At 38.5% G+C, this 26,945-nt stretch overlaps 4 protein-coding genes across 6 annotated transcripts in view; 2 read left to right on the forward strand and 2 right to left on the reverse strand.

Moving 5' to 3' along the window:
- On the forward strand, nt 1-5,882 carry LOC106131177 (leukocyte surface antigen CD53). The gene is made up of 6 exons (XM_013330179.2): nt 1-161; nt 1,911-1,995; nt 3,689-3,880; nt 4,738-4,992; nt 5,363-5,494; nt 5,750-5,882. Exons 2-6 carry the CDS (start codon nt 1,918-1,920, stop codon nt 5,795-5,797), a joined length of 705 nt encoding a protein of 234 aa, XP_013185633.1. The 5' UTR covers nt 1-161; nt 1,911-1,917; the 3' UTR covers nt 5,798-5,882.
- A 308-nt stretch (nt 5,883-6,190) lies between these two features.
- Nucleotides 6,191-10,627, reverse strand: LOC106131197 (uncharacterized). The gene is made up of 10 exons (XM_060944885.1): nt 10,505-10,627; nt 9,839-9,901; nt 9,138-9,299; nt 8,525-8,656; nt 8,099-8,175; nt 7,768-7,857; nt 7,469-7,624; nt 7,060-7,187; nt 6,708-6,814; nt 6,191-6,367 (listed from the first exon to the last, which is right to left on the reverse strand). Exons 1-10 carry the CDS (start codon nt 10,625-10,627, stop codon nt 6,191-6,193), a joined length of 1,215 nt encoding a protein of 404 aa, XP_060800868.1.
- A 4,374-nt stretch (nt 10,628-15,001) lies between these two features.
- Nucleotides 15,002-18,233, forward strand: LOC106131109 (tetraspanin-9). Its single transcript, XM_060944763.1, has 6 exons — nt 15,002-15,078; nt 15,494-15,688; nt 16,154-16,330; nt 16,638-16,730; nt 17,232-17,351; nt 18,063-18,233. Exons 1-6 carry the CDS (start codon nt 15,031-15,033, stop codon nt 18,231-18,233), a joined length of 804 nt encoding a protein of 267 aa, XP_060800746.1. The 5' UTR covers nt 15,002-15,030.
- A 382-nt stretch (nt 18,234-18,615) lies between these two features.
- LOC106131307 (protein kinase C-binding protein NELL1) overlaps nt 18,616-26,945 on the reverse strand; it is a 40,264-nt gene continuing 31,934 nt past the window's right edge. Inside the window, exons 8-18 of one of the 3 annotated variants that reach the window (XM_060944691.1) lie at nt 26,592-26,783; nt 26,214-26,333; nt 25,719-25,858; nt 25,049-25,169; nt 24,461-24,745; nt 24,185-24,292; nt 23,802-23,947; nt 23,115-23,267; nt 22,697-22,816; nt 21,230-21,250; nt 18,616-20,394 (exon numbers count right to left, since the gene is read on the reverse strand). In XM_060944691.1, the coding sequence (XP_060800674.1) occupies nt 20,290-20,394; nt 21,230-21,250; nt 22,697-22,816; nt 23,115-23,267; nt 23,802-23,947; nt 24,185-24,292; nt 24,461-24,745; nt 25,049-25,169; nt 25,719-25,858; nt 26,214-26,333; nt 26,592-26,783 (1,511 nt within the window). In that variant the 3' untranslated portion in view covers nt 18,616-20,289. Of the gene's footprint in view, nt 20,395-21,200; nt 21,251-22,696; nt 22,817-23,114; nt 23,268-23,801; nt 23,948-24,184; nt 24,293-24,460; nt 24,746-25,048; nt 25,170-25,718; nt 25,859-26,213; nt 26,334-26,591; nt 26,784-26,945 lie in introns of all 3 variants that reach the window. The other 2 variants (XM_060944693.1, XM_060944692.1) reach the window with 2 other exon arrangements.

Consider the following 26,945-nt stretch of genomic DNA (forward strand, 5'->3'; position numbering starts at 1 on the left):
ACACGGAGACCACCTGTCGTTTCCCGCGCGTTCAAACATAACATTACTGAATGAACCCACCGTAGTAAACGTAATAGTGACGTGAAAGTAAGAGTATGGTAAAGTGAAACTGTTTATCATTTGTTTTTAAAGTGTTGGATTTCGCGCCACACCTGCGAAGTGTAAGTTTGTTTTATAATAAAGAAGTCTTGATAGTCGTGGCGACTATTTAAACATTTCTTGGAATTTAATAATAAACATGTAAAACCGGCGTTGGATGAATTATATACTTGTTTAGTAAAATAACTAATTAATAACTAGTAGGTATCCTGTGTAATGAATTTTGCAACTAATACAACTTTCGCTGGCTATCTGGTCAATAAGAGAAGGGATTAGTTGGACCTTGCTATCCGGTCGCCTTGGAGTTGCGTCCGCGCATTTCTCGTTGCATCGCATCGCTGTCATGACTACACTTCGTAACAAACAAACAATTCATTGTCGTGTATGGTTTGACCTGACACACATACCTGCTAATTACAACGTGTGTATTGGCTAAAATACCGCTAAGCCGTGCGTGGGCGCATCGCATCATGTAGTTGAGTTGGAGCTCCGAATAATTGAAATTAAATTGATTAACTAGGATATTTCAAGTTGAAGTCAAAGGAATTAATGTGCCAGCTAGGAATGAATCCTATAAATAAAACCAGTCATAAATTATTTATTTAAAATTACAGAATTAATTTAAAAATGTATTTTTCAAACAAAAAACTTTTATTATCAAGATTGTTCACCCTTATTTAATGACATATTTTCCCAACTAATATTATAAATGCGAAAGTAAGTTTATTGTTTGTTTGTTACGTCATCACGGGTAATCTAGTGAATTAATCTTCTTGAAATATCACGTGTATATAATAAGAGTCTGGGAAAGGATACAGGGTAACTTCCATCGCGGTAAAAACTTTTTAGTTCCCGTGAGATTTGTGAAAAACCTGTAATTCTTTTGCAGGTGCTTTTATAAGTTACGGGTAATAGCTAATGTAATCAAGTATCTATGAATACAAAACTGCCTGCCCTACTGTGCATTTTGGATCAATAACTCAAAATATGACAGCCTAAGATTAAATTGGGAGGGTAGGTAACAAAAGTATATTTGGTTTAAATTGTACATTTATATTACTGTAGTGAAAAATTAAAAATGAATATGAACCATATAATACCAAGGCTGGTTTCCAAGACGGGGGTCTTTTTAAACAAGAGCGATGTTAACAAGGTCGATATTAAGGTTGATGTAACGAAGGAAAAAAACGACGCTTATTGGAGGTGAGACCATGGCTTGCGAGATTAGGACAATCAATGTCAATAATCAAAATTTAGTACTAATTATTTTAATTAAATACATAATGTGTTTATTGTTACTTAGTGCGGAAAAGTAAGTTTTCAGTCGGTAAGTCACGAATTCATGGAGATCGTTTTGCAAATTAATGGTCCATGCTTTCGTAGAAAGCCTATTATGCTATGAGAAATTCAAATGATCTTCGTAAGCAATTTACAAAAATTCTAATTATAATTAGTTGCTTTGAAATCCTACTTCCTACTTTACTACTGGATGCCGACATACCTAACCCATACCTAGTCAATATTTTAAGCAGCTAGTTAGTAGCAAGCGCTTACTAGGTGTGTTATGTATGTACATGTGATCACGTCTTTCATCTTGCGGGTGGACTGAGCCAAGTCTCGAAAAGACTAGAAGCCACGTTTTGAGATTCAAATAGTGATAGGTCATCGCGTTAAAATAAGGATCCCAAGTTTATTAACCTATCCCTAGTCGGCTATTGCGACATTCATAGTAAAGAGATGAAGTGGTAATATTCAATTCAAAGTTCCGAAAACCACACGGCACTTGTTATAAAATATCCCGATGTTTACAGGTTAGCCATGGGAATGGGTGGAGCCATGGACAGCTGCGGGCGGTGTCTGAAGTATTCACTAATCTGCATCAATGTAGTTACCCTCGTAAGTTCTTATTTAATTATACTTTTTATAGGTTTTTCCTTTACATCTCATCTTGAACTTTCCCCCTGTTTTTACTACGTGGGTGCGACATTTACTTATTTACATCATGGTTAGATCATGTATACTCGTATACCGCTCTGGCATATTTCAAGATGAATGTGCTTATTCTTAAGGCACGCGAGAGCAGCGTACTCCTCCCATGTATCGTTTCGCATAACAGGAAGGTTGATATAACTATGTTTGTTTGTTACCGCTTCTTCTGCACTGACGCCTTGGAAGCGGCAGTAAACTTAGTTTTTAAGTAATTTATTTGACGTCAACCAAGTTGTTAAACCATACGACAATTATTAAGCGATATAATAATATCCTATAATAATGAATAAAAATTTTGAATTTTGAATTTTGAATTTTGAATTTTGAATTTATGGGTGGTGGGTGGGATATAGATAGTTAATTCCTAGTGTAACAAACATTTAGTTAGAAACATGATTGTCACAAATCCGATTTGTACATACATATATACATATGGTCAGGTCTATATCCCTTGCGGGGTAGACAGAGCCAACAGTCTTGAAAAGACTGAATGGGCACGTTCAGCTATTTGGCTTTATGATAGAATTGAGATCCAAATAGTGACAGGTTGCTAGCGCATCGTCTAACAAAGAATCCCAAGTTTGTAAGCCTATCCCTTAGTCGCCTTTTACGACAACCATGGGAAAGAGATGGCGTCATCCTATTTTTTTTAGTATTGGTGCCGGGAACCACACGGCACTTTTGATCTGATTTGTATAAGAAGTTAAATATTTAATAACCTTACCTTTGGGTTGACTATTCATCGATCGTCAAAAGAATTACACGAACAAGGAGCCATAATTAGAAATAACGTGACCACTAACAGCGAAGGGCGGAATAGGGACGGTTTGATATGATCTAAGAAATCATCGACTTGACCCAATTATTGAAGTGACCGCGATACATTTAAACAAATTCTTAGGTATGTTTTTTGTGTTAAGTTTGTAAAAGATAGCGTTTATCTATATATATTATTCGTATATTAATTTACTAACCATATCTACTAAGTAGGTGGAAACCACAGATGTAAAAACATTAATTGTATATCTGCTAGAAAACCCCTTTTAGAGTATAAATTAGGGAGGGAAATTAGAGCTGGAATTAACGCAAAACTTTTTAAAAGTGCCGTTACGGTAAAATGTATTTGAATTGTCTAGTATGTAAAGCATGTAAAAAGAAGAATAACACATACATAAAATCACACCTCTTTCTCAGAGGGTTAGTCAAGGGACATCTGTCATGTTATCATTAAGGTTTGCGGTTGTGTAAATACCTACTAACAAGACTGCATGGCTTTAACAAGTAATTTTCATATCCCTAATTCTGCAGAGGTCACCTACATATACTCACGTCTATATCCCTTGCGGGGTAGACAAAGCCAACTGTCTTGAAAACACTGCTAAGTCACGTTTAGGAAAAGGACCACTTCATCTCTTTCCCACGGATGTCGTAAAAGGAGACTAAGGGATATATAAATAAACTTGGTGTTCTTTATTGTCTGTCAATATTTGAATGTCAATTCTACCATTACCTAAGCCAAACAGCTGAACGTGGTTTATCAGAGCTCACCTAATTGTAATAAAAATTAATTATATATATTTTATTCTTATGTCAATGACAGATAGCCGGCATCATTGCCTTCGCGCTAGGAATATGGGTGTGGTCGCAACGGTCCTTCTCCACCACGTTGCTGAGCAGCAACATGTTCGTGGCATCCCTGGGGGTGGTGATAGTGATGGGGGCGGCCATCGTGCTGCTCTCGCTGCTGGGCTGCTGCGGCGCCGCCAAGGAGGTCAAGTGTATGCTGCTCACAGTACGTATAACTATGTGATTATAGCTCTTAATACCCATTTAAAGTTATCTTCAAAGTCTTATGCTGGTTTGCATTGACGCCGGCAGGACATGTTGAGCAGCGCGTGCAAACCGTGCGGGCTTTTTTAAAGGCGCGCTGTGAAACGAGTGTCGCGTTTTGTTGCAAAATAGCTCTTAAGCTCTATAGCAAAAGGGCTCTGGCGGCGCTGGACGACTGCGCGCGTCTTACGAAGGGCGCGTTTGAACCGCGTTACTATGTTTTATAGTGTGTGTCAATCGCGCATCTCGCCAATTCTCTGAAACCTCTGAATAAACCCTCAACCCTCAAATTAAATTTTTATGCGAAATCGCAACGCACTTTGTCAAATCAAAACCTATTATTTTTGTGTATTGTTATTGAAACTAATCAAAGAACTACGCTCAAATGCTTACGCTAAGCCCTGGATCAAAAGCTAGTTAAAGTAATACTGTATGTACTCAAGTACATACTTACTTTACTACATAGTAATATAGTGCCGTGTGGTTCCCGGCACCAATACAAAAAAGAATAGGACCACTCCATCTCTTTCCCGTGGATGTCGTAAAAGGCGACTAAGGGATAGGCTTACAAACTTGGGATTCTTTTTAGGCGATGGGCGAGCAACCTGTCACTATTTGAATCTCAATTCTATCATTAAGCCAAATAGCTGAATGTGGCCATTCAGTCTTTTCAAGACTGTTGGCTCTGTCTACCCCGCAAGGGATATAGACGTGACCATATATGTATGTATGTATGTAGTAATATAATATGTACTCAAGATCCTTTCGGAAATGAACGCCAAATTAATCTTTATTTACATAAAATTGTAATATTTCTAGTACTACATCATCGTGTTCATCATATTCGTGGTGATGTTGGTGGGAGGGATACTTCAATTCGTGTTCCGGGAGAAGGCTCTGTCATCCCTGGACAGAGAACTGTACGCCGCTATCCCCAACTACGGCAGCAAACACGAGTACACGAAGGCCTGGGATGACACGCAGACTTACCTCCAGTGCTGCGGAGTCAGGGGCGCTAAGGACTGGAACGGGAATATACCTGAGAGCTGCTGCCAGGAGGTGTACCCTGGAAAGGTTCTTTGTAAATCAATTTTTAACCGTTATCGGCTACTACAGCAGGAAGCACACAAAGGCCTGGGGCGACACGCAGACCTACTTCCAGTATTGCGATACACGACAATTTGCACGAGCGAACAACAATATTAAATTTTTAACAGTTTACTTGTAATGCTTAAGATTCACGACATTCGACCAGGAATCGACCGCTAAGTTTCAGGTTCGATCCCTGGTCAGGTCATGACGGAAATTAACTCTCTCTTATTGGCTTGGGTCTACTAAGCATTTATTATAAAAAATATCTAATATCGTTGAGTGAGTACCTACAAGTATATGTCTAGAACTAACTTCTCAGCTAGAAATATTTATATTTATTTTAAAATTTCAGCGACGAGACTGCAGGGCGTCTCCGAACCCTACGACGATGTACGTGGACGGCTGCTTGGACAAAGTAGTGGACTTCCTGCGACAGAACGCCGTGTATGTGGGCGTCGCAGCCATCATTGTAGCAGTCATTATGGTGAGATGTTATTTTTTATCTTGAAACTGAGGATATCGCAGAACGGACAAAGTGGAGAAATGTCATAAAATAGTGCGGAAAATGGACCCTGGGGCCCGAAGCATAACATAAGAGGGTGCAACTGGCGACAAGCAGAGGTTTTTTTTGAATGATTGAAGTCAAGGGGAAACTATGATCACAAATTATAAACCCTTATTTGTATCTATTAAAAATGTTTATAAACCTCCTTAACAATATTTTCTTGTTTTGTTACAGTTAATAGCGTTAATACTAGCGTGCGGGCTGTTTGTTAAAATAGAGTGACCATGAAGAAATGTAAATGTGGACTTGAACATACATATATCTGACTCTTTAGCTTCGTGATCAATCGTTTGCTTTGTACGGTAACATTTCTCTTAGATCTGATTCTTTGTAATTTATTAAATTAATTTTAAAGATGGTTGTATTTTTTTAAAGTTTTTAAATATTTTCTTTTAATATAAGTATGTGAATGTTTTACTGATTCAACGTGTTGAAGTATTTAAATAACATCGAATGATATGAACGTGTATTTTCTTATACGTTGATAGAAAACAAACTTTTACTATTTATATTATTAGGTATATTTACAAAAGGTTTAAAATAAAAACAAAAACTGATTAAAAAAAGAAATATAAATAAATGAACTGGCCAAAAGTAGCAAAAAAAAAAGTAAATTCACTTCTTTGCTTTCCTCCTCGGCGGGAACTTGATGGTGTTAGGGTTGCCCTCGCGGTACTGGCCGGTGCGCGTGTACCAGCCCACGTAGCGGATCATGCAGTCTGCCGTGGTGGTGCCCAGTGGCAGCCCTAGCGCGCTAATACGCTCTAGCGCTTGGGCTGGCCCGCCTACCACCTGTCATTTGTTTAGAGAGAGAGTAAGACAGCAATATTAAATATTATTTTTAACTCATTATCCTGGTGTTGGGCATGGAGCCTTAGTTTGGGCAGGTTACACGAAGCGACTTCTACAATTTCCCTTGTTATAATGGGGAAGCTTACACGACTTGGGTTGTTGTTGAGAAAAATCAATTTGTTTTACTTTAAATTTTACTTATGAAATATTTTTTTATATTTTGAATTATTATTTTACACTATGCTAAAAAGAGACTGCCCTAGGCAAATTTTCGCCGTGGAGAAAATACATATACAATTACACTATGGAAAGTATAATCTATAAATAGGTAAGTACTTACTCTCCCAAAAACGACGTTTTTCCCGTCAAGTTGAGGTAAAGGTTTGAATATGATGTTGAACTGGCCACAAACTTCGTTGTCGCTGTTCACAACCATGGACAATACTCCTGAAATTAGTCACATAGTCACGAGGCACATTTACAAAAAAATATAACCTACCTATGATTATCTGATTTACCAGTACAATCCAGGATCATAGTCAAAGGTGCACCCCAAGCTCCTTTCCAAAGTGGTGAGGATATAACTGGGGAGACTAGGAGGGAAACCAGTTACTAAACAAACTGGTTTATACATACGGCAACATTATGTAGTATGCTTGCAGGATATTAACAAGTAAAAATATAAACATTACCAGGTACGGTATGCTTCAATGTATAGTTCTCGGCTCCCATGGGTTCTTGTGCGTCTTCAGGGATGTAACACCCAAATCCATTGTCTTTGGTCACGTCTCCGCCCCGGCAGTATAATTCAGGAACTATCCTGTTTGGATATTCAAAGTCAGTATGTTCTGTAATATGTTTGAAATGCATTTAAATTGATAGCAGTCAATACGATTTTCCGATCCTTTTTTCATATCTTATTCCTCATCAGCAATATGCCGCTCATGCAAGACGAGTCACGGGCAAAAACTTATAATACAGTTACAGTTAATAGGTAAACGCGTTTAAATTAAATCTTAATGCTGAATTAAGAAAAAAAATGAAAACAGAAATTGTTAATTACTGTTCAATAATTCTTTGAAAATTGTTTAAGCATTACACCTGAAGAACCTGGTTCCCATGTAGGCGTGTCCTCTCCCGTCACCCTTGATCAGCGCCAGGAACAGCTGACAGGTCTTTGGAGCCAGGTCGTTGAATAGCTCGATCGTCACTCGGCCGATTTTGGATCCACCCGCCACCCAGATCTCCATTGCAACTCTGTTTACATGAATATTGCTTATACCCACAAAACTCTTGAATATTAAAAATTTTTACGAAAATATTTTTAACGCTGTATTTAATTTTGTCTAAGTTCATTAATACCCACTAGATAAAAAAGGAGTTTAAGAAAAAAATCTTACTTCGTTCTTACCACATGGTCAGGTTTATCGAAGGCAGGATCTCTGATATCACGGTCTATTTTTCCAGTCTTGAATAAAATGAATGGTAAACTGAAAATATGTTAAATAAATAAATATAAAGGAAACAAATGACACAGATTGAGTTAGTATCGAAGTAAGTTTGAGACGAGATATACTGAACGATTTTATATTTTATATATAGACATATAATGACATTCAAGACTTGTGTAATAATTATTAATTGGAAGAACAGGTAACTTAAATAGGTAGTAGCTAGTGTATAATCGGTTATGATCTATCGGTGACTAGATTTGAATATCCCTGTACTTACGAAGCTCCCAAGATAAGTTTGTGTTTCGTGTCTTTCCACAGTTCATCGAATTCTTTTGTGAGAGGCTGCTCAGATCTCTGAAAATACATTTTTGTGAATACACCTAGTTTTATATGTTTTAATATTTGATAAAACAAAAAATTAAAAGTTTTATTGTCTCAAGAACACATTCTTTTTGGTCCTGTAAGAAAACAGTATAAAGTAATATATACGAAACATAGTAATATAATTAATGAAGTCTACAGCATGCTGTTTCTAAAAGCTGATTCTAAAGCGTTACCGCTAAGTTCAAATTGGGAACAGATAAAGACGAGAGAATATTAAAAATGGAATTAAAAAATGCACAAAATACCTAGCTTGTAGTTTTAGCAGCATTAATTACAGCTTCATTCTATGTAGTAAGCAAATTAATATTGAGAATTTTACGGCTGTTAGTAGTCTGGAGTAAAAGTAGAGGTTTTTCTTGCGTATTTCGTCGAGGACACGCTGTCGTTGCTGGCAGAGCAGCTTGTTGTACTTATTGGTCGGTTCCGGCCGCATCCAGCAGTCCACGTAGCCCTTAAATTATATCTAAAATATTAAAGAGGACACGGAATGACTGATAGGCGTATATATTAAGGCAGAACCCAAACCTCTGATTCTTGGTTGCTTATGTAGTGTAGGGGTGCACTAAGAGAGGATTCCCGCGAGAATAAAAATGAACGTTATTTTTCTGTTTAAGCGGGTGGAGCCGCAGGTTAACTAAAAGCTCGCTCTTCAGCTAGTTTCTAGTTTCCTTATTGGAGAAACTCGGTCCAAACCTTAAACTGACAAAGTCGTGGAAAAGTTGTATAAGTATATAGTATTTATAAAGATAAACATTGAAAAAACCAATATTAGAAATTAAGATCCCATTAAGACGGCTACTTATGAATTCTGATATAAAGACTGATGGAACAGATCAATGTGCCGCAATACATAAAAAATACTTATATTATATAAGTGTAATAGTAGTAAGTATTATATAAGTGGACTGAGAAGTGTTTCGTTCTATACTTACCCCAGTCCTTTGAATCAAGTTGATTCTCTTCAGGAGATCCTTGTTGACCACCATGTTCTCCTCCAGCTGCCGCGCGTAGTAGTTTAACCTCCGCGGCTTCAGATACAGCTCGGGAAACAACTCCGGCGGGCTATCGTCCACTTTGTGGTGTGACATTTGTAACTGTTTTAGAAAAAACAGGTTTTGTATGGCAGACATACATACATATAGTCACGTCTATATCCCTTGCGGGGTAGACAGAGCCAACCGTCTTAAAAGACTGAAAGGCCACGTTCGGCTGTTAGGCTTAATGATAGAATTGAGATTCTAATAGTGTGTGTAGTGACAGGTTGCTAGCATGGGCTAGCGATAAACATGATGCAAACAAGCGATGGCGACAAAAACAAGAATCTCAAGTTATCTCTCCTATCCCTTAGTCGCCATTTTACGACATCCATTCAAAGAGATTTTATGGTAGAACATGAAAATATATAGAAAAATGAGAAGGACCGGACGAAATAGAAAGAGAAATGTCTGAAGCCAATGACAAAGTGTAGCGGAAGAGAGTGCAAAGTGAATAAAAATATAATCGAGATATATAAATACTTACACCAATGATTTCAAAAGTACGCATTACTTAATATATATCTACATAAGTCAAAGACTGACACGAATTTAGATGTACTTAGGTCTATTGATTATTTCCGATTCCAATTACGTACCTGTTTCTGATGGTTGCACCAATTTTCGTAGAATAAAATGGTGAGCAGAGGGAATCTTGGAGGCTAAAAAAAATTAAGAAACAAATTTAAAAGAAAGCTGCTATGCTAGATACGTGTATAAGTGGCATTAGAGTATTTAAGCCGGAAGGGACTTAGCAGCACTAAAGCAGAAGTCTAACTTAACTACTAATCCAATCTAGGATCATGGTTAAAGGCGTACTCCGGGCTTCTCTCCAGGTGAGGTGAGTGTGTAACCGGGAATATCGCCAAGAGGAAGGACAAGAATGCATAATTTGGAAATAAGTCTCTTTGAAAGCGATTCCTTTCACAAGATATTATAAGAACTGCAGAAGACCAATTCTTACTTTTGTCTACCTAAGACAATTTTGAATTATTCTAGTTTTCTCAGTAAGATTGTTTGTTAATGTGAAGATAATGTGCCTATTTTATATGAATTTAAATGTGCTAGCATAAAGACAACTTTATGCTATTTATATATATATTGTTTTTTATCGATCTTTTTTCCTCCTAGCCTAGGTAGGATACATACATATAATCACGTCTATTTCCCTTGCGGGGTAGACAGAGCCAACAGTCTTGAAAAGAATTAAGATTTTAAGTAATTTTATTTAATAAAATAGCCTAGGATAACAGAATATTGCTAACCAGTTTGAACTCCCTCGGCCTGCGCACGCGCGGTGGCCGCGGCTTCTCCGGTATGGGCGGCGGCGACTGTAGCGTCGGGTCGTTTAGAAGCGCGTCGCACGCGCGTTCCCGTAGCGGATGCATGCTTAGCTATTTTTATTATCTACAACACATTTAACAAGTTCTAAAAATACTTAGTATTTTTCTGTAATGCGTGTCTGAAGAAAAAGGTAAAGAGTAAATAAAAATATAAACCAAAATATTTTTTTGTAGAATTATTAATATTGCCTAAAATCGCTTTCTTAATTTTCCTTTACAAAAGTATTAAGGTACCTTGAAATTTTGAAAATGTTTATGACACAAGAAATGCAGAGTTCTGTGAAACAGCGATTTTAGGTAGATTGCAATTCGATATTTCAGGATGTTTATCTATAACTTTTGCAACGAAGATAACTATTCTTACTTCAAAATTTTATATGATGATTCTAGATATAATAGAGATACGTACTTATTCTTCAATAATCATAACGAGTTTGTGGATTGGGATGTGATTTGGGATCACGATTATTACTTATAACAAATTTTCAACTAATATTACAGTTCCGACATAAAGATGGAAGAAAGCGTCTATGTCATGGTGACTTTGCCAATTGAGATTTATTTCTTCATTATTGATAACTCTGGTTGATAAGGAGAATATAGAGAACTTAATCAAAGGACCTAAATGTCGCTTCAAGTATTAAAAAAACACATTTAAGTATTTTTATTTCATCAGGTAAACAAAAATCGTTATACTGTAGTGGTCTTCTCGGTTGGTACTGCCACGCAACTCTGCTTTTGATAGCCTTTGGCCAAGATGTTGTATTGGGAAGCGCTGAACTCCAGGAGTTTGTACTTGATACTGACGGTTTTGGTCGGCTTGTCGAAGGTCACCGTGGGCGTTGACACCCGGTTCCTCACAGTCACTTTCAGGTAAGCCACTTCGTAACAGTCTAGATCCTAAAAAAGGTGGCAGAATTGAGATATCGAAGTAATACGAATTATCAGTGTTGATGTTGTTGCTAAATCGTAATTTTTTTGGCGATGCTCACAGATCATATGTTATTAGGATACAGATTTATCGATAAATTACCCTGTTTTTAAGCCAACCGTTTAAATATATATATTTGTGGTCTTATAAATAATCAAAGTATACAAACACTTCAAGAAGGGATTTAACTTACGTCTAGAGGTATCATCTTTTGTTTTTCTGTCCATCCAATTGTACCATTCAAATTTGCGATAACTGCATCATTTCTTCCAAATTCCCAGACTTTAAAAACTTCACACTTTCCAAAATTTACAGAAGTAATTATCATTAAAAGTCCAGTAAGGCAGTACAGGTTCATGATGGATTCTTTTACCTACTCTCTATAACAAAACCAATAGATTAGAAGAAAATATATCTGTAACAACACTTATTGTATGATGAAGTAAGTACAAATTCGCTCTTAGAATTCCGCAATATAAGTAGGAAAACGACATTTTATACGAAAAAAGTTTCCTCTCAACTTTAATACAATTGTTGATACGAGTACATTTTAGAAAATCTCTTTAATAAAATTAGGGAAGTCGCGTTAAAATCGGATTAGGAGTTTTTGAGATATGCATTAGATTAGATTCTAGATCCAGATATGCATACTATATGTACTTATAAAATTATTTTACAGTTGACAGACATTGGAAGTTGGTTAATTTTTAAACATTTTTATTACCTCTGCGAAATTTTCACGGAACACGCTGAGCATAGCTAACGGTCGCCACGCTTGGTTGCCAGTTGTTTTTTGCATGCCATTTATGACGATTAATTCGCAAATGAGATTTTGCTTCAATTCGGCATGGCGTATTACGTATTAATTATACTTAGTACTGCAGTGTGTGTATCATGTTTTGTACGAAGTAAGAACAACCGAACCCTGGGCTCCCTGGGTCCTGGGCACACTCTTCTTGGATGAGAGCTCAACTAATGAACTCTTTTTTTATATTAAGTTTGTTATGTACTAATTGAGTTTTACTATTTGTTAAACACTAATTAAGCACTACGAGGTACTGCTACGACACTGTAGCGGCTCTACAAACGGAGCTACGCCGGCGCTACGATCATGGGAACTCACGGGCAAATAAACAAAAGGAACAAAAAATGGATATATTTGTTAAGGATATCATTGTAACTATTTATTATTCTCCTTTGCACAAAAGTATATTTTATTGTGCTATGAAAGCTATAATTAATTAGGTACATTTTTCATCTTTATATCCTTTGACGGAGATGGTGTAACTCGAAGGACTGAACTGAAGCAGTTTGTATGAAATGGCGACCTCGTTAACCTTCGGATTAAAATTTACTTTGGGAGTTGTTAGTATGTTTCGCACATTAACAATGACATATACTATTTTGGTACAGGGGGGGACCTGTAAACAAAATATACTTAAGAATAAACTGAACAGCATGTAACATTATTAAACTTTCATTAAAATACTTGTGATCGATTCGGTGTTTTGTTCGTTTCTCATACCAAGTAGTTCATGTAGTTATTTATAATTAACATAACGGGATAACCTGCTCCCGTAGCAGGGCACGCGCGACTCGCGTATATTTCACGCGAAAAACTAGCGCTGTTTCACTTTTTATGATGACGTGAAAGAGGACAGCGATAGTTTCTCGACATTAAAATATGATGCTTAATGTTTGAATATGATCTGAGCTGAAAAAGGTTCGCCCGGCAATTAGAGTTACACATAATTTTACTTTGTTTAGTGATTTATTTATATAGATTTTGGTTATAGTAAGATTCCCAAGAAGAAAGCCATCGGAACATTAGAATATAGTTGATGAAATAACTTACGTGGAGTTTTATAAGTTTGGATTTCTCCAGGAATCTAAAGGATCCTTCAACATGTGTCAATATTCGCGACTCAGGCTCGTCTGTGCCGAATTCAAAGGACTGTACACAGTAACAAACATGAAACCCAGTTAGAAGTATGAAAACTGTACTTAGATAAAAGTCTTTCATCATTGCCTTGATCTTAGAAACCTGAACAACCTTATTATTCAGATTTCTGTGACTGTTCTTCCAGCAGTGGTGGAGCGAATAATGAAAGTTGATAAAAAGAGTCAAGTAGTTACGAGTGGAGTTCTATTAATAATTTCAGTGAAAAATCGATAAAAATTGACATGATTGTAATTTTTATTGCACACTGACTTAAAAACAAATTACCTTATACGTCTTGCCTGTAGTGTGCTGCAACGATATGTATGATTCCTAAAATATTTCAGAAGTAATTAATGGCAATAATTTTGAACGAAAATCATGTATATTTTTTCAGTATTTGTTTTATTTAGGTAATTAAAAAAATGTGGGGTTTAAAGCGTGTGGTGTAGACCGGTCTAAATCTAATATCATTTAGCTGAACGTGGCCATTCTATCTTTTCAAGACTGGTGGCTCTGTCTACCCCGCAAGGGATATAGACGTGACCATATGTATGTATGTATGTCTAAATCTATACTTATATTATAAAGCTGAAGAGTTTGTTTGTTTGAACGCGCTAATCTCAGGAACTACTGGTTCGAATTGAAAAATTCTTTTTGTGTTGAATAGACTAATAATGTTATATAGAAAATATGAAAAAAAAGGGAAAATTATTCATCCTTGATCATTGAAGCCCAATGATGCCCAAAATAACTATTCCATGCGGACGAAGTCCCGCGCACAGCTAGTTGAGTGATATACGCATGGAATTTGTGACCTAAGAATATCAACTCAACAAAACTCAAATAGATCTATAGAAGTCACTTCACCCACCACTCTTTGCCAGTTATACTAAAGCTACCTACCACTAGAAATCTCTTCTCATCTTAAGTTGTAGCAGTAATAGGAAATTAAGAAAAGAAATACGGAGCGAAAATACAATCTTCTTTTTCTTCGTAGCTATAGTTCGTCATGGTTGCATCTTCACCCCTCTGGAGAGGAGCCCGCGGTAAGCTCATGACCATGGATCCCGGATAGGGTGAGTCAGCTTTTTCACGAAGCGATTCCCGTCTGACCTCCGCAACCTATGCAGAGGAATCTAACCCTTATTGGATCATATGGTTACACATCCAGTTGCCTGAATGTGCAAGTTTTCCCACGATATTTTCCCTCACCGTAAGAGCATCGCTTAGTAATCAAACTTATGAACCTAACTTTGAATAGTCATTGGTACATGGCCGGGGTGGGATTCTAAATCGATGCCTTTATGCGCAACACGAGTTTTAACCCACCTTATTGATTCGACCACCAACGCTCTTAAGCAGCGATAATACAGTAACTACCCAAAAAGGTTGGAAGCTGCTTCCAATTGTCCAAACATTTTCTCTTTTATTTTATTATAATTTCATTTTATGTTATTTTCTTTAAAAGTGTCATTAATCGTCATTCCAATTGATCGAAGTCAGCTTGACAGTAAAATATAATTAAAATTTAAATCAAAATTAATCTATTTGTTAAATGGTTAAGCTTGACCAAGAATGAAAACAGTTTCATTTGTTCTATTTATTTGTGCTGGCCTGCTGCTTGTAAGTCTAACAACAGAATATTGATGTGCTAGAATTCTTAACATTCAATATAAGTTTATCATCATTTTAGCTTAATGCTGCTTAATTACTGCTGGATATAAATCTCCCAAGGAAATACTGAATGAATTAGGCGCTTCCAACTGGCAAGGTCATAAAACTACGTTATCAGTCGCATAAACTTTGTTATTCTTCTTATGGGCGACTCCTATTTGAATCTTAATTCCATTATTAACCTATTCAGCTGAAAGTCGCATTTCAGATTTTTCAAAATTATAGGTTATGTCTACCCCGTGAGGGATAAAAATGTGCTGATTCCGCGATAAATACCCTCTTGATCTTTTCTATTCAAATAACGACAGTGCTTAAATTGCTTAAATACTTTCATAAAATAAAAAATATCGTCGCTTGTTCACAGAGCGGGGGGGCCGCTCTCTGCTTCTCTACGATATGGAGCGTTCTCAGAATGTCCTATTACTTCTGGAGCACCGACCTGGGCCCGGAGCTGAGTACCAGCGCGGTGTTCGTGACGGCGGCGCTGCTTTGTTTACCCGCGAGCTGGCTGGCTAGTCTCGTGCCGCACCATAGCAAGTCTCTGTCGCTGACGTCTACAGTATGTGTTGTGTATCGTGTTCTGTTCATGACGTCTAACTGTAAGAGCACCATTGGGGTATTTGTGACTTCGGCTAGTCTAGTCTGCGGATCAAAGCAAGTATCTGTCGCTGACGCCGGTAGGATGTATTGTGTCTATAGAGTTACCTGAGTATATAAACTACTTTATTCCTTTAGACTAAAATATTTAAATGCCTGTCAATATGGAAGTAATAAGATTTTTATAAATATTTTTGTACTAAATAGCTGCTATACTCTCAATACAGTACATGCAAATGCAAAAACTTATCTTACTTTTTATAATTAGAGTAAGCTCTTATCGTTTACTTGAGTGTTATTTCTAATGCCATGATTCCACTGGTGTTAAAAAGAACAAGTCACTTTTAGAAAAAAAACATGAGACTGATACGTACTTTAAAGTGCCAAAGATGTGCAGGTTATTCAAAAAACTGAAATGATTTTGCAGTTGATCGTGGTGTCAAGTGTGAGCCTGATGCTTCTTTCTACTGGTCTCTCGTCGACGAGCTCGCTGTCGCGCACGCTGCGGGAGCCAGACGTGCTGAACGCCAGCATGCTGCGCGCCATGACCTACGAACCCTTCGACGCTTCTGTCCGTAGCTCCTTCGCCGCTATGCAACTCGAGGTAATTAACATTAGTATGAAAATTTGATCGTGGTGTCTAATATTAGCTTGATGCTACACTCGCTCATAATATTCGTATTTGTCCAATAATGATGGCACTTGGGTATCTATGAAGATAAATTGGCAGAAATAAATATAATATACATACATTATGTATTTATTTATTTCTTCCACTTCGTCTACGATATCTTCCTTTTTTTACCACGCCTCTTTCCCAGAGGGATAGGCAAATACTTGTTTTGCTTCATTAACATTCATAATCTTTTCATGCAATCTTAACAATGAAATAAACTATATTCCACAAATAGCTCAAGTGTTGCGGCGTGATGTCGTACTCCGACTGGTACCAGCACCGGCGCTCGCTGCCGCCCTCGTGCTGTGGCAGAGTCATGTACGGGAAGGTAAGCGTTCCGGCTATGATGCACCACAACAGTGAAGCTTGATAAACACATACATAAAATCACGATTCTTCCCCATAAGGGCAGTGAACGGGCCGGCGGTCTGGTGGGTCAGTCACAATGAAACACAAGATTTCAGATAGTTCAAGGCGTCTTGTCTGGTCGTCGTGCTAGTCAAATCGATTGTCATTTTTTTATTTAATATGTCCGTCAGTTTTGTTCATGTAAATGTCAAGTCAATGTGTCTGCCTGTTATTTAATTCATTACTGACGAGGCGCTCCGGCTTCCGAATAGTCTTGGTTGAAACCGCTTAAAATATGATAGGAGCAGGAGAAGAATGCTACTGGCGGTGTTGAATTTACCTTACGTTATTTATGTCTAGTATTCCGGTGCCCTTGAACTTAATTGTTATTTTTTTTTATTTCCCATATTGTAATTAAAATATTCTAATGGCATAATTTCACTGTTTATTATTCCTAACCTAATAAATAACCATTTCGTAGCGTACGGAGCTGTGCGAGACGCCCCTGTACCACTCCGGCTGCCTGCAGCCAGCGCTGGCCGAGTTGCGCCACTTCATCAACTCGCTGAGCGTGATGGCCTCAGCGCTCATACTGATCATGGTAAAGAAACCTTAGTACATACATACATACATACATATAATCACGTCTATATCCCTTGCGGGGTAGACAGAGCCAACAGTCTTGAAAAGACTGAATGGCCACGTTCAGCTATTTGGCTTTAAGATAGAATTGAGATTCAAATAGTGACAGGTTGCTAGCCAATCGCCTTAAAAAGAATCTCAAGCATGTAAGCCTATCCCTTAGTCACCTTTTACGACATCCACGGGAAAGAGATGGAGTGGTCCCATTGTTTTTTGTATTGGTGCCGGGAACCACACGGCACCAAGAAACCTTAGTCACTTAAATATACCAATACATTCATATTAATGTGTCTGAAACCGTTGCGATGGTTGGCTGGCCATAGAATAACAATTATTTTATTCTTTCGGCGCTAGGCTAGTATTTCTTTATCTAGATATCTGAAGAATCGTTTGAAAAATTCGACCTTTAGGTATTGGAACGGTTTCAGTTGTCAAGTACTCTTAAAAGACGCTAGATTATCTGATCATTCAATAATTGATTTTAATACAAACACCTTGCGGCCGCACTGGTGAGAGGAATTTCTAGATAAAAGAAACTTATATTGGACCCCGGATAAACAAAATTTCACCAAAATCGGTCCACCCGTTTAGCCTTGAAATCGTTACAAACAAACCTCTCGCATTCACAATTAAATTAAAGTATGGATAAAAGACATCGGTTATCTACTAGGGCCTGATCCTGTTCACGACCGTGTACACGTTGGTGATCAACGTGGTGGAACGCCGCGAGGCCGCCAAACCGCAGCACCTGCGCATCGCCTGCATCACCCCTCACGGCGCACCTCCCCTCGTGTCCGTCACCTCCCCCACTCTCCTCCCCAATCCCGTGCCACAGATGTGAATACACCTATTTTTGTTGTTTATTAATAATGCATATAATTTTGCCGCTCTTTTATTAAAAGAACGACGTAATTATATGACACGTTATTATTAGCACGTTATATTAAAGTTTTGCGTTTACGTGAAAATCTTCTATCTAAAGTAAAGTCCTTAACAAACGAGTATCTTTTGGTTGAATATTTAATTTATTTTATCTATTTGGTCAAATATTGTTGCAGTCAATTCTTTTTTTTTATTTATCTTGTATTAATTCTTGTTGTTGAATAATAAAATAATTATAACTCCAATGGGTATTAACAAGTAATCCAAATACTTTATTTAGAAGAAAATATTACTTTTGGAAAGACCATTGATAAAAGAAAACGACAAGATTCGGTATATCTTTTTTAATTTTCATTTTTTGAACACAATACAACATGCAAGCATCAAAATGCTTTATGAAAATTAAGAAACAATCATATTTTTTCTATATTTGGTACCTATTTTTGGTTATTTTAAATTATACAAGAAAACGATTTCTATATAAAGACAAACAAAAACTATAATATATTATGAAAAATTTCGTACAACATGGCGTAAGAGGGGCGGCGGCAGCCGGCGGACACTATACTTACTACTCATTTACAGACTATTTCTAGTATTAAAATATTACGTAATATTATAATTGAAGAAGCTGCCGCCAGCCGCCGCCGCCGCGCCCCGCCCGCCGCGCGCGCTGTAGCCGCGCTCTGCGCACTAAAACCTTCGCCAAGTTCATTTGTGCATCTGAACAGAGCCTACAGATATCTATTACATCTATGATTTCATTTGGATTTACTGTAAATATTTACTTCCGAAATTATATTAATTGTTGAATTATGGTTAAAATTACACAGGTAAAAGTAAATTGGCAAATGTATAAAGTAATATGTTAAATTAATTTACATTGTCGCGAAATGCAAAATTACCAACTACATTTAATGAGTTAAGTACAGGCCGCAGGCAAAAAAATATATTTTCTGGTTCGAATTGTAATATAAGTAGGTATCTTTTTAAAAATTATGTAATGAGGCTGCTATCTTGGACTGGTCTGTGATATAGAATATAAGCCTGATAATTTTTTACAATCTTTTTTTGGACATTGTAACTATTGCCATGTCCAAAAAAGGTTGTAAAAAAACATTTGTAATATATCTATTAGTTTAATACATACAGGAAAAGATAGATGCACAGTCTCTGGCTATGTTCAAAGGCTATTACTCACATACCACCGTATCGCACGCCATCTGTCTCCGGAGGACACTCGCAACCCCTCGCTATATTACATAATATTATATTCACAACAATAGCTAAATAGTACTGTTAAGAATCTAGTTTAATAATTTGAAGCATACGACATTATCGTTAAATTTAGAATTGGAAGATTATAAAGTGGAGGAGCTGCGAGGGCGCCAAGGAAGGCACGGCGTGCGCCGGCGCACTCCGCACGACACGAGCCCAACCACACATTCACGCGCTGCACACACATTCTACGTCGTAACTTGACACTACAAATCCTCACTATGATATGCTCGTGTCGGGTCGGAGCCGATAGGAGTGTCTTGATTTCACGAGACATTACTGTGCGTCTTATAATAGGAACTCTATGAGGGTCGAGTATAATAACCTTCGTAACATTACAGAATATTAAGTTTCGCCTATATTAATACTGCGAACTAGGAATTTTTTTATATCTATAGAGAAAAACATTACAAACCGAGGCCGCCTAAATTTGTAGTGACAAATGCCGCGCGAAATCAAAAACACTAATTGTAAAGGCGCCGTGCACCGGAACCGCCGCGACCGCGACCCGCCCAGCTACCTACCTATGCGTAACACTAAATATTGCTATAACGAAATACGAATCGAGTTCCCCGCGACCCTTCCCGTAATATATCACAAGGCGGTTCCGGGCGGAGCGCGAGCGGGCGCGGGTCTCCGCTCGCTAAGTTAAGGCCGTCGAGTGGGTCGCGCGCCCGCCTCAATTAGTTAACATTAGATCTATCTAGAATAAATAGGTGAGTGGGATGTGCGGTGTCTCAGGGCGGCTCTAGCGCCGCGCGCCGCGGTGCTTGCGGTGCGCCGCGCGCCCCCGCCCCCACCACAGCGCCAGCAGCGCCAGCGCCGTCGCCGTGCCGCGCGCTCTGCCGCACCAACCACACACTCAGTACACACACAATCAATACATTAACACAATTGTCGCCCAAAGCCTTCACTTTATTAAAACATTTCATATAAGATGCTTGACGCTTAACGCACGATCTTTAGAAAAAAAAAACATGGTACACAAAGAGTCTTCAAAAATTTCGCTGCACAAATTTTATAAAGCAAAGACTGAGTGTAACTCTGGTTTATTTTGCCACATATACACAACATAAACGTGTCAGAGTCACTATGGCTAATATAGTATATTACAAGTATCTACAAGGACACAACTCACAACACTTTCACACAAATGTGAGATACTAACGTTTACATAATACATGTTCGTCATGTGAATACAATTCCTACTATTACTCTATCGTGAATACGTGACATGTTTATGAAGTGATAAAGTAAAATAGACTAGAAAATAATTGTATCGACTTCGATGAAAAAAAAAAACTAAAAAGTGAATATAGGAATTTAAATATTTCAATTATCTAGGTAAATATGTAAATATCTCATGCCTGTAAAAGTCAGGAGCAAATATAGAGGACCATGCCTGATGAATAAGTAAATGATAACACATGCAACAGAAAAAAACATTGGAAAAATGAGATCGTCTTTGATTCGCTTATTAAAACTTCCGCTTCGCGAGAAATAGCAATTTTAACAGGATTGAGAATTGATTAATGGCAATCAACTCTAAATCATTATTTTCTTAGCGAGGCAAAGATTCAAGCGTTAAAATAAACACCGTGTTAATAGAGCAAATGTATGAATGAATAAGAAGAGTGGGGATGGTTACCGATGCACACAACACGCGAGATTGCTCACCAAAGTAGCACACTGCGCGCCCTGCAACAAGCGGAAACGACGCTGTCACACGGACCAATCGGAAGCGTCCGAAGCCAGGCCGACTCACAGTGTATAGGAAGGCAAGCAAGACAATTACGCAAGAAGTTGAAGCTATATGTTTTAAATTAATTACAAATTTTACGCTTGTTCGCAATATTTTAATTCCATTTTAAACTTAATTATTTTCAAATCTAATTTTAGTCGAACCTATCAAAATATTTATTTTACTAGACTTATTAGTCGGATGAAAAACCAAAACGGATGTTTATTGATTTTGCACCACTAAATATTCAAAACTGTGGTGTAAAACGTATAATACCTACCTATAGTAAGAATGACATTGCGAAGTAGACTTTATTCTTACTTGTAACATTAATCAGAAATGTACAATTTAGGAAAATGTTATTAATCAATAATCAAATAGCAAAGAAGTAAAACACGAAAAGCAGTTATGAATATTATTTAAGTAAATTTCTATACACTGTGGGTCAGTATAAGTATGGCCACTTGAACTGCCAAACTTTATGAGAGAGTTAGCATCTGATGTTAGCATTTAAAAATGCCATATGACGACAAGCAATTATATATCCAGAGCAGATTTTAGGATGTCGATGAAGCAAGGGATATGTTAGTTAGCACACAATTTAAAGTTTAGCCTTATTAAATGAGAAAAGTAATTTACAAAATCATATTAGAACCGAAATCATTTTTTCAGATTACTTAAAATAATATTTTATTAATTTCATGTACTAAGATTTCAGTAAAGTAAAGAATCGCTAGTTTTGAGTCGTCTTATTAAAAGATATTATTAAAGATGTACAACATAATTAAATTTTGTAACAAGATATCTACTTCACTTCTGATACCTAAGCATCTGAATAACTCGTCAAATATTAAATACTGTATTTTATGGTCTTCGAATGGGAAGGTATTGGTTTAGCAATTCAGCATATTGATATAGCGATGTCATTCAAAGTATCCCATGAAAATTATTCAACTATATTCTGACCAACGACAGCTCTACGTACAAAGGTGGCATTACAATACAGGATACCCAGAGCTTTAAACTTTTACACTCAACATTTTGATAAAAAGATACAAAGGATTATATCATTCGAAAGTAGCAAATTTACGCAAAATCCATTCAGCTGCTCCAATAAAAAAGTGTCAGAAACAAAGTCCGTTCGTTCAATAATGAATGTAATATATGCTGAGATAATGCTCTTTCTGGAAACATCAAATTTTGTCTTTTTGTTTGTTTGATTGAATACTAAGATTGAATATGTTACCGATTTCTATTGTTATCTTTATTTGTTGCACCTGTATTTCCACGTTTAGTACTTTAGTATGTGTACGAACAGCCATCGTCGGTAGCCCTACTGGTAACTGTCACGGTCACGGTCATCAAGCATGTATGTCTGTGAAGCAGTGTGAAGCGTGTCGCACCTGGCACGCGGGGCAGGGCGGCGCCGCGCAGCCCGCCAGCGCGAGGCGGTGCGGCGCCGCGCTCGCCGAGCAGCAGCCGCTCTCCTCGCACTCCGGCTCCCAGCAGTCCACCTCGCCCAGCTGGAATTGTTCAGTGTTCTTGTTAGTTTGATGATGCCATTTTCCAGTTTTCTACCGCGGCTATGTAACAACTCTTTTTCTAAGTTATGTTCAGTTAGCGGCAGAAAGATCTGACTCCTTGTTGACTATATATTAATTTTATTGCTAACGTATGCACTTACGATAAGAAGAAACGTCGTGAGGAAACTTATTGAGGCAACAGGCTGTTTTGTGTACAAATCTGATTTACCCAATCCAGGGTCGTGGTCGGAAGTGACGTCAGTAACAATCAATCAATGTGACTGCAAGCAATACTCACAAGACACTCGCAGATCTGACACTGGTACAGCCAGCGCTCGCCGCTGCGGAAGGTGACGTGGTGCATCTCCTGGTGGCGGCAGTGGAACCGCGGCTCGCAGTGCGGGCAGCACGACGCCGGCGCCACGCCCAGCGACGCGTCCGTGGTCAATGACTGCAAGCAATTTCACATACATATTAGTGTGAAAAAACAGAGCACAGTTTTCAGAAGTCTCTCTGAATTGTTTTTATTTAATTTTTTGAACATCGTATATATAAAATTCTTGTGTGTTGCTCGTTCCCGTACTCCTCCGAAACGGCTTGACCGATTCTAATGAAATTTTGTTAGCATATTAGGTAGATCTGAGAATCAGCCAGCATCTATTTTTCATACCCCCTAAGTGATAAGGGCTGTCCACCCTTAACATTCTTTTTACTAGAAATTACTAAAAAAATATATATATGGCATAACAACTTTTGCCGGACAGCAGGCAGACGTCGTTTCAATGAAACGCCTGGCTTACCTGGCTAGCTGCGATACCAAATGGAGGCAACACCAACACTACTTCTCACCCTTGTGTTTCCAGTTGTATCCTCCGCCACTTGCTTCAGGGTCATGATTTATGACTTTTCTCTTTTCACTTTGTCCGGTCTACAATGTGACCTGTTAAGTCAAACACTCCACAACAGTGATATTAAAAGTACTCACCGAGGAAGTGCGGTTGTCCCTGAGATCGCAGTCGCACGGCGCGCGCTCGCACGTGGCGACGCCGCCGCGGCACGCGCAGCGCCGGCACCCGCCCTCCTCCGCCCAGCGCGACCCGTCCGACATCACTTTGCCTTGCCACGAACAACCTGACAAACAGTGTTACATTTATTTAAAGCCCACCAGTTTCATTCTTTATCACACTGCCGTTTATCCTCTTGAGGAGGTCAGGGCCTATAATTATGATCCAGGATTGTAAGATAAATACGTTGCTACTTCTGTATTATACGTCTGTAATATTTTTGTTGTGTCTAAGTTTCGTAATAGTTGAATGACTTATGTTAGTTTCGGAATTATTTATTTTGGATTATTTTAAATGTACTTACTAAGTTCGCAAGGTTCTGTTTTGCATTCACATCGGAAGCCGCCGTCGACGTTAACACATCGCGCGCTAGAGTCGCACGTGTGGAAATTTTCAGCGCACTCGTCTACGTCTGAAATTCAAGAAGTGTCTGTCTGTCACAAGTGCCTTAACTATCGAGATGTTGGAAGTAAGAAGTATCTTCCAATTTATGTCTAGCATACCCATAACCAGGTAAGTAAAGAGCATAGATATTGGAAATTTACTTTGTCATGTCGTTTTTGTGTTCCAAATCTCTCACCTTCACAGTGGTCTTGTTGCGGATCCCTCCTGTATCCGTCGCCGCACACACAGTAGTACGAGCCGGGCGTGTTGACGCACAGCGCGCGCGGCACACAGGGCGCGTGCGCGGCGGGGTGCGCGGGCGGCGGGTGCGCGCTCGTGGCCGACACGTCGGGCGGGGCGGCCACGAGCGCGCACTCGTCCACATCTCGCTCGCACCGCACGCCGCCGAACCCGCGCGGACACGAGCAATGTTCGGGAGCCGCGCACACGCCGCCATTCAAGCAACCGCCTGTGCATATCGCTGTAATCAAAATTAATGCCTAGTCGATTTATCTGACATACATATATTTATTGTTTGTCCTGTTTAAGTTACAGCAGTTCCAAATTTAAGAAGGATAATAACAATGCTTATCTGGGGAGCAATTTGACAAAACGTACAATATTAAGACATGAAATTATACTTGGAAATAGAAGAAGAAAAAGCAACTAGTTGGTCCCTAAAGCCAGTTAAAACATTTATTGAACCAATGGCAAGGAGGAATGGATTTGTTATTGTGAACCTAGCCTATTAAACTATTACAAAGATAATATAAATGGTACTGACGTGCGCAATTGTACCCGTCGCCCGCGTACCCGTCGAGACAGCGGCACGAGTAGGAGCCCGGAGTGTTGGCGCACGCGGCGTGCTCGTGACAGCCGTGCGCTGCGCTCGCGCATTCGTCCACCTGAACAGTGCCAAATTACTTATTTTTGTCTAAGTGTACGAGTGCTTATTTTTAATCTAACTTTATCTTTCTTCTTTAAAGGAGATACTGATTGAGTGATAGAATCGCACAGCCCAAATCCAGCGAATCTCACTATGAGAAAATTCACAAAAATTCCCACAGGAACAGAAATAAGAGTTTCATTATGACGCAGGTGCTTTTTCTGGTTTTTTTATACGTTAAAATCTCGTCAGTAAAACTTACACCAAGAATTGCAAAAGCGAACATAATTTTCAAACAATTACAGATTTCCAAACACTATTTTTTATACAAAAAGTAAATTATAACAACGAAAAATAAAGTATAAAGAAAAATGTGGTATTATTATATAAAGGTGACAGACATACTCGTGGCCTACGTGATATTATCAGTCAAATTTGTCCTAAGCGAACTGCAGGATGAAACACATCAGCGGCGGTTAGTTAATCGTGTACATAAAGATAATTTTAGTATAACTCAAGCGGAGCTGAAGGAAACGCTCGTATAATAATAAACAGCGGTAATATTCACCTCGACGCAGTTGAACTTGTCCTTTCTGATGTACCCGGGCAGACACTGGCACACGTAGCTGCCCACAACGTTGACGCACCTCGTGTTCGAGTGGCAATGGTGGCCGTGGATTCCGCCCGCCTCTTGACATTCATCCACATCTGTGAGGGGTTAGAATTTTAAATGCAAGGTACAAGATCTGAGGATCAATCTATTCCGTGAGAAACAATTCTTTTTTTATTGATAGATTTTTGTAAATAAACTATACTATTAACGCCGATGTTTTCCATGAGAGAAATCTCTACTCGCAACTAAATACATATAATACAAGATCCATGCTTAATAATTGTTCGTTAAGAGTCGTTCTGTATTGTTTTCTGACTATCCCCAAAAAAGACGTAACCAGAGAAAATATGAGGCTATTTACAAAAAAAATTCTTGGTTCATTTCTAGACGAGGCCTGTGAATCTTGGGAGGTTAGGAAAAAAGATTAAGAAGTGTATATAAATAACGAACCTTGACAAGTGAGGCCATCGCCCCGGAAGCCCTGGTTGCACGTACAGGTGTATTTGGTGTTGAGATTCATACAGGTGGCGTTCTCGTCACACGAGTGGCCCATGCTGCAGTAGTCCACGCCTGCAAAGTTTTCTTTTCAGTATAATATATTTAGTTTTAGGCAAACAAGAATCAGAAATCAGAAAAAGTTATTTTCTCATCATGCCCTGACCGGGATTCAAATCCGGGACCTCCCATACCACAGACGCTTGTCTGTGGTATGGGACATACTGCCGCTGCGCCACAGAGGCCGTCGAACATTCATATGGGTTCCGATCTTTAGTGGCAACTGCTCTAATCGAGAATTAATTAGAGAGAAAGACAAAGAAAGATAGTTACCCGGGCAGAACTTGCAGCACTCCCCGGGCACGGTGAACTGGTCGGGCGGGTCGCACGGCAGCGGCGGGCACGCCGTCTCGGGGTCCACGCGCGTGCACTGCATGTTCCCGTCGTGACAGACACATTCGGCGCACTCCTTGGGCACGAAACGCTCGCCGTGCTCGTATAAGTTGCCCATAAGTAAACAGTGTCCTGAAAATTAATTAATACAAATAAATGACAGATCTGTACTCCCCTCAAATATAGTCGAAATGTGTGTTATCTTTTAAAAAGACGCATGTGCGTTTCGAAAGAAATATCGATACCTATACGTAGGTACTACTTAACATCTCTATTTGTTGTAGGTATTTATTT

The sequence above is a fragment of the Amyelois transitella genome, chromosome 6, assembly GCF_032362555.1.
Source record: "Amyelois transitella isolate CPQ chromosome 6, ilAmyTran1.1, whole genome shotgun sequence".
Classification (NCBI taxonomy): Eukaryota; Metazoa; Arthropoda; class Insecta; order Lepidoptera; family Pyralidae; genus Amyelois; species Amyelois transitella.